At 36.0% G+C, this 8,244-nt stretch overlaps 1 protein-coding gene across 1 annotated transcript; it reads right to left on the reverse strand.

Moving 5' to 3' along the window:
- Window positions 1-4: 4 nt before the first annotated feature.
- LOC120334931 (uncharacterized) lies at window positions 5-2,152 on the reverse strand. Its single transcript, XM_039402448.2, has 2 exons — window positions 760-2,152; window positions 5-438 (listed from the first exon to the last, which is right to left on the reverse strand). The coding sequence occupies exon 1, from the start codon at window positions 2,128-2,130 to the stop codon at window positions 1,120-1,122; it is 1,011 nt and encodes a 336-aa protein (XP_039258382.2). The 5' UTR covers window positions 2,131-2,152; the 3' UTR covers window positions 5-438; window positions 760-1,119.
- Window positions 2,153-8,244: the final 6,092 nt, after the last annotated feature.

The following is an 8,244-nucleotide window of genomic DNA, read 5'->3' on the forward strand; positions in this document are numbered from 1 at the left end:
CAAGTAAAAAGCGATCGTACACAATTTACAGGATGATAATACACAGTTTTACTATAGAGGGGAAGCGGCGGGAACCAAAGCTGGTTATCGAGCAGCGATACCTAAGTTTCCAAGAGATTAAGGAAACTTTTCAATTCAGGACTATCTGCGGATAAGTAAGTTACACAACCAAGAAATAAAAATATCGTTAAATAAATATAAAATTCATATCCGAATTGTTTTCTGGTGAAATGTCTCAAGTTAATATTCTGTTTCTCTCCGACAAATATTTCAATCTGTTTTTGGATTCGAAATATGTGGATTGTTTTGCTAAATCATTGTTGTTGTTGGTATAATTATTGTTGCTTTCGCCCGCAACTAATGGACCACCTAGTACTTAAAGATGGAAGAAATCGCTCGTAGGCAATTATTCTCTGAGTGCTATGAAACCCGATATATCTACAAAAATATTTTCATTATGATTAATTAAAAAAACAATTCATTGCCGGTTTTTATTTGGGTAACTTGGATATTGTGTATTGAACTGCAGGTCCTTTCTCCTTGTTTACTTTCTACTTTGGATCCGTATGTGGTACTCACCACAAGGATGCTAGATGATGATAGATTATATGGATTAAATTACCATAGCATCTAAATCAGTTATAGAAAACTTAATTTTAAAATAAATTAAATTCTTGTGATCTTTATATTTACAGTCATATCTTATATTGTTTGAAGAAGTTAGACCATGATCTAACGAAAGCTCACAAATATACTTACTATTTCGTTGAAAGAGATCATGTTATTTTTACTTGTTTTTATTTGATTGAGCAAAGCTCTCTTGCATTCGATTCTGTTTGTCGTCGGCTGGATTAGGACGTGCCCTTACTTCCTAAAATTGGCAGCGGGGCAATTTTTTCCGAGTGCTATGGAATCCTCAAAAATGTAGTTTTATCATAATTAAATAGAAAAACTTGTCACATCTGGTCTCCAATTCTTTGAGCATAGCTGTCTTGTCGTTGATTTTATTTATCTTCGGCTATATTAGGACATGCCCTAACTTTCCGAATTGGCGGAGTGGCATGATAGAATGATTCCATAATCTTTTGTTCTTTCAGTCAAAATTCAAACTGAGACGGATCATGCTGCTGTAACTTTTGTGCTTATTCTTTGACTAACTTCTCTCTCTGATTGATTCCTTTTGCGAAATGCACTTATACAACACGGCAACATCAGTCTTTCCCAATCTGGGAACGACACAACATACATGATAAGATTTACCAACACGCTAATGTACATCGCTAAAGGAAGCGTTATCCCGTCTTTAAAAACTGCTGATGCGGCCATGATTACCGACACAGTGTCGGTAATGGAGGATATGAGTCCTTTAATAAACGCTCTCTTCGTGATAGCTCTGATTTTCGCTTGGCTGCTACTGGAACTCCCTCCGTGTGGCGCGTTAGCGCTGTGTTTGTACAAAGGTAGTACAAAGAGCCATAATAACAAGCATTGCATTAATAGCGAATTCAAACCAACGGCAAACCACATCGCTTGTGGGTTGACAGTAGAAGCAACAATTGAACATCCAGTATCTACGACAGAAAATGTGTAGGCAGAAACGAAAATTACATAACTGCTTATCGGAGTCACGGCCACAAGAAAAAGCACAACAAAACTCAAAGTTCGAGTTACTTTCGTAGTGAGATGCTTCATCGCAGGGTCGTTATAAATTGATCTTTGACGAAGCCACAGATTAAGATAATTAAATAGAACACTAGAACTTCCACCGAAACCGCGAATTCCTCTCGAAATCGGACAAATTTGTGGAAAATAAATATCAACAAGAATTTTTTCAGTAGCAGGAGTGTTCATCAATGCAGCAGATGCATTTATGAGCAAACATATTTCCATAACCGCTCTGTATCTCTTTGATCCATTTTCCTTGAGGCTCTTCTTTAAATTTTTTAATTTTGATAAATAGATTATCATAGCGATAATAACGTAAACGTTGATAACAAATCCACAACCTGACACAATCACAATCGTCAACCAATTTCGATAATGTTTTTCACTTTTCCACATTGCATTGCTGGCAAGCGGGGTCGTAATTGTGTTGGTCTCCGTACAATGGAAATAAGAAGTATTCTCCATTTTATCTAAGTGCGCAACAGTCAATCACTTCTCTGAAAAATATACCCGACTGACAATTCTCACATAAGAAAATGCTTTTATATCCCGTGAAATGAGTTATGGGCATTATGACTAATCAATCCGTATTTTTGAACTAAATTGTGCCCCTAGTACTAAAGTAGCAAGCAGATTACTTATTGGCATACTTATAATTATTCGCTTTCGCCTAGCATCATTTATGTATAATGGACATCTTCTTTAGATTAATTCAAAACTATTTATTATAAAGAGCCTCTTATGTACATAATTATTTAATAGGCCCGAATCGAGAACGGGATTGAACGAAGAAACTCGGAATGTTTAATTAATTATCACAAATGCTTAGCGAAGGGATTCCTAGCCTGGCCAGGAACCCAGAAGGTCCGGATGGTTCAATAAGCTTTGTAGGAATAATATGAAATCAAAACAGAGAAAACGATCTTTGTCGCACATGGGTAACTATACCAGAGGTCTTTCAATCTTTTTGGTGGAGCAAAACCACAATTTTCTGAAGACTTTGTATATTCTTGCAATGTGACAATGTCTATACTAGCAGTTTTCAACCTATTTAGAGTAGTGGAATCCCAATGAAACATTCCAGAGGCTTAATGAACCCCTGTGCAATAGTTGCAAGACTAATTGTATAAACCATTGGTTTGCAAACTTCTTTGTGTTGTGACGCCCTTCAAAAAATATGTTCAAGTTGCGACTCCCCAAGAAAAACATTTTTATACCTTTTATCAAAAGACCTTTTTTCCAAAAAAGTTTTTTCAAACGTTCTTACAAAACATAACGAAAGTCAGTGAAATGGCATTTAATAAGATGGGTGCACTTATTTTTTACAAATGTCACTGAATTGTGTGAGTGAATTGTGAAAGAGCCGCAAGCATAAACTTTTCAACATTTGCTCGAGATCGATATTTCGTCTAGGTTACAACCATGGTAGAGAAGCCTGCTTCGCATAAATACGAAGTCGCAAAGGGTGTGAGAGTGCGCAATGATTTTCTTTATCTAAAGAAATCCAAAAACTACTTGCGAATTTTCTTTTTAGAATTTATTGTACAGGATAATTTTTTACGCAGCGCAAAACAGGTACAATTCCGCAAAAGGAGAAAGGGTTTTGCGACGTCCTAGCAAAATTGAAACGACGCACTTGTGCGTCGCGACGCCCATTTTGAGAACCACGGGTATAGACCATAAATAACAAGCACATGTAATACTAGCAAAACAGAATGGTCTCTTCTCTTTATTTTCGTATGACGAAAATATTCGTACTCCGCCATCCTTGGTCATAATATGGCAATAATAGTTATTTTCGTGCTATTTTACGTTTATGTTTATGTTTTGTGAAGTATTCCGGCACTAACTAAAACCATTTTAGGCATCCAACTATGATCCATGCTTGATCCGTCAACATTTTTTTTTTTGTAAATTTTTTATTTTACTACTAAGTGAATTTTATTTGCGTAGGTATTTCAAAGCTTAGAGATAAACGAAAGAATTTGTCATTACTTCAAAGATAAGTCATTTGAACGAGCGGGAAACAATCCCGCGCACATAATAAACAAACAAAGATTCCAGACAACTATCGTAAGCATGCTCTCACATAACATTGAATATTTCGCGTTTCGCTTCGCTTGCGAAGCTCACAGTCTGGTTTTGTGCATAGGTTACGTATCGCTCGTTCAAAAGAGCTCTCGAAATCTCGTTTTGTGTAGCACATGTTAACCGCAGCGATAAGTGAGAGAAACTCATTCTCAAAATATTTTGAAATTTCTCTCTTCTTACCGGCGTATGGTCGGACGGTTTGCCCTACGTCATTCGGGTAGGGAGACGCGAAAATAAGCTTTTTAAAGAGATATTGGGGGCGTTTCTTGCACGTTTGGTTAACTAGTCATTACATATTATAAAATGGTAGAAAAAGCGTAACCAGCGGAAAAAAAGGGTTTTGAGTGTAACAAGTCCAATAATAGTGGCTAGTCTAATAGGCATTCGATTATATTTAAACAATATATATAATAATATAGACTCACAGAATTGAATGAAAAACCTGCGTAAGTGTTAAAAATTCTTCAAAAAACCTTGCAAAGTATTCATGTATTCTAAACCGCGAAAAAAAATATTCTCAAACCATAAATTTTACATGACTGATGAAATTTCAGTATTCACGGTAATTTACAATTTCTTCTAAGTCAGATTTGTCGCTCGCTTTGAACCAGAAAAAAAAAACAGACATTCTAATGCCACTGCTTCCGTTGCATATACAATCTACCACAGAGAGTGAGAGTGAGTGAGACAATAACTTTCGCATGCCGCAGAAGGTATTCTTTTGGTATAGGATCTTTTCTCGGTCAAAACATATGATATTCAGCATGTTCATTTCTAAATCTTGGCAATGGTGAAACTTTTATTTATTACGTTCTAATATGCTCTGTCAGGCTATGTTATTACATTGACTTAAACATCAGGCGCGATCGACTATTTGAGACGTGGCGATCGACCGCTCGACGTGTTGGCCACCCTTGTTATATAGTAAATTAGTATGCACGAAAATGTCCTAACAAGTGTGGAACTGAGATGATTTATATTAAAACTGATTCGTCATTGTGATATGGGTTGGAGTTATTTAATTCATTTATGTGAAAAAAACAAGTTATGGCTGTTTATAATTCTAAGAAAGTCTACATTAACTAGTTCTACTCCGATTAATATAATTGATTTGAAAAACAACAGTCAAATCTCACCAAAATAACAACATTCTTCCTATATATATTTTCAGGAATGGCAGTAGTATGTTCCCAATTTTGGTCGGCACGCGGAGGAATTTTGTCATTAAATTTTGACGATTTTGGCACGCAATCCGAAAAAAAGGTTGCCCACCCCTGACCCAGTACAAGGAAAAAAATTAAAAACTGGTGTTCTTGGTGATATATTTCTCTATACCAGTGTTTCCCAACCCGAGTCCGTTTGAATGAGTCCGCAACGAGCCAGCAATTCACTGCGGGTCGCAAACGTTCTTGCGAAACCTAACTATCAGCCAAGTTACGATTTACGTTAGAATTTACATAAAACACGAAAAGCAAGTTTATTCACATAGCATTAATCGAGTCAATATTTACTGGTTACTAAGTAGGGCTAGGCATATATTAGAATATTCAGTTATTAGAATAGCAATTTACTATTCGAAAATTTGGTAACAGGTGAGGCGACAGGTCACGTGCGCGTCGCTTAATCAAACGATTGTATTTCACAACTCACTTGCGGATTTCCAATGAAAACACGAGTCTGCACACGCGTCGATAGATATCTAAGTGGTTTTCGAACAACGAGGAATATATTTTTTTCTGGTTGGTGTCAATGGTGGCAATCCAAATTTTCTAAACGGCAATACAAAATACTTGAAAAAAAAAAAAACGGAGAACATCACAAGTTTTATTTTATGATTGTCCGCGACCGATTAAAAACGCTTTTTCAGACATTGCAAATCGCAACATTTCGGGTGCTACTTTAGTATAAGTACCAGAGCATTTTCCCTTAAGAATTCTTTGCTTTACTGCCTCCACATTGGTACGTACAGTAATGTAGCGCCGTAAGCGTTGTACGAACAGCCCATATTTGTCGAATTTACAAAAATACTAATCAAAACTAAATATAATCGGCACTTTACCACGCGTTTTTGTGTCCACGGATTGTCATAGTATTGCTTTTATTTCGTCAACACAACCGCAGTTAAAATGATCACAATTAAATTAAAAATAATAAAGCAAGGCGATGGATATGCCTTTTTGATTTACTAATATACTTTAAATATATTTTTAATATGTTCTAAATCAAGTTGAAATTTATAGCAAACAGTAGGATTTTTCGAACGGCGATAACGAATTCGCAAGATCGCTAAAAATACGTATCAAAACTAAATATATTCTCACATTATTATGTTAGCAGATTGCCGTGGCATTTTAAAGAAGTAATGCTCCCATATTGTCGTAAGTCGACGCAACGCGATTTACCATGAACACAATTAAATTAAAATAGAAAGACATTTTAAACCCTCGTCGTTGTCATGGATTGAATATTGTGCGACAGAAAAGGCTATTATACACTAAAAAGTCGGCTCTTTTAAAGGACGCGTAATCGCGGCGAATTTCCGATTTTGAAATTCGTTAAAATTCTGTTGTGTTTGGTTTTATTACTTCTTCACACAGAGTACGGTTGCAATAAACGCACCTTGAGTCCGCAAAGGTTTTCGCCGATGAGAAAATGGCCCGCGACCAAAAAAGGTTGGAAAACACTGCTCTATACCCTAATCACCGATTCTGTACTACAACGACCAACCTGTTGTCCAATAAAAATCCCTGTCGACGGGAAAAGGTAATTCCCCCGCAATGCAAAGTTGGGTTCGTTACTTTTTGCAAAATCTTTCCACTTTTCAGATGTTCCTCAGGCTGTTCGTTTCGGGCCGATTTGTATTGTACTCGGTGTTTACTTAGCTTAGGTTAATATTTCAATATATCAGTTTAAAGGTGAATATTAAATTCACTTCATGTGTATGAAGAACGATTCATATCTGTGGGTTGTGTTGTCCAAAGTATATGGCAGCTAGGACTGGACAGATTTCCCATTGGATATGAATAGGATAGGATAAATACTGTATAGTACGCACAGTGGCTTAGCTACTTAAATAGCCCTTAGATACGCTACTTTTATATGACCTTTATAAATAAAGCTGATAGAATTCCAAGTGGACAAAATGTCAAAACATCATTTAATTGAAAAGAGAGCAATGGTCAAATATATGGACACAAATCTAAGTTATCGATAAGGTGAAGTTTCAGTACAGCACCAAGTTTGCTGGAAAGATTGGCAGACAAGTAATATGAGGCGGAAAATGTAATAAAATAAATTGTTCACATATTTTATAAAAAAAGTGTTCCCGACCATTGGGTGAAATTTTAAGCCCCAATAACACTCTGAATAAATATGAAAATTATAAAAGTAGCCTGCTTGCAACTTCAACTATTTTCAATAGTCGATTAAAGCAGGGGTGTGCTACGTGTGACCTGCGGGCCAAATGCAGCCCACAAGGAAAAATTTTGCGGATTGATGATACGTGCCAATTTTGAATTGTGTGCGGCCCACAGAAGAAATTCTAATTTACCGGTAGTTTAATCTGGTATGTGTGAGTAATCTCAATCCACTTGCGTTGCAAAGCCTATACCTGAGTCCAATTTTTATGTCATTACAATGCCCTAGCAGCTGGCTAGTGTGAAGCCAAAATTTTTGTTTGTGCAAGTACGGTACTTGGAAGCAAATGTTAAAAAAGATGCGGCCCACGGTTTCTTCCAGTTATTTGAATGTGGCCCTTCTGTATTAAAGGTTGCGCACTCATGAACTTGAAAGAATTTAAGTGATTGAAATTTCTGTTTTTTTTTTCTATAATTTTATCCGTATTCGAATAATTTATTATTTTAGCACTCTTCTTGGTTTCAAATAGTCTACTCAACTAGTTAAAAAAAAAAAAATTTTTAATTAGACGAATTTTGACAAGTTTTACTATACTTTATACTTATACTACTGGATACCTATTTTTTATGCAACAAATTCATACATCTTTTTCTTTGAACAAGTTTTGCACAAGCACCTTATTTCTTGTTTCAGCAATGCCTACCTAGTTTACTACATACAGCCTTGGCGAGGGGGAGGCCGTGGGATTTGAATCCAAGATTTTAACTTGTGATCCCAATATGGTAAAGTGTAACACCTATTACCATATTTCCTGGCTAATAAGCTGACTCGTTAAACAAGTTGAGGCTAATTTTTAGCACTAATAATAAAAATCAGAGATATTCCGAATTTGCAGTATAAAAACGCCAGCCTATTCATGAAAACTGAAGGGTAAGGCATGTTATCATCCTCTTTTTTCATTTTTTGGTCCATAACTGATAATAAATCGACTCCAGAAAAAATAGGATAAGCCAAGCCATCTAATAAGCCAAACCCTGAAAATTGGCCTATTAGCTGCCGGAAATATGATACATGGAATACTTACATAATCCATTTTATAATTTCATTTCCTGTTACCCATTTTACAGATGT

The sequence above is a fragment of the Styela clava genome, chromosome 1, assembly GCF_964204865.1.
Source record: "Styela clava chromosome 1, kaStyClav1.hap1.2, whole genome shotgun sequence".
In the NCBI taxonomy this organism is placed as follows: Eukaryota; Metazoa; Chordata; class Ascidiacea; order Stolidobranchia; family Styelidae; genus Styela; species Styela clava.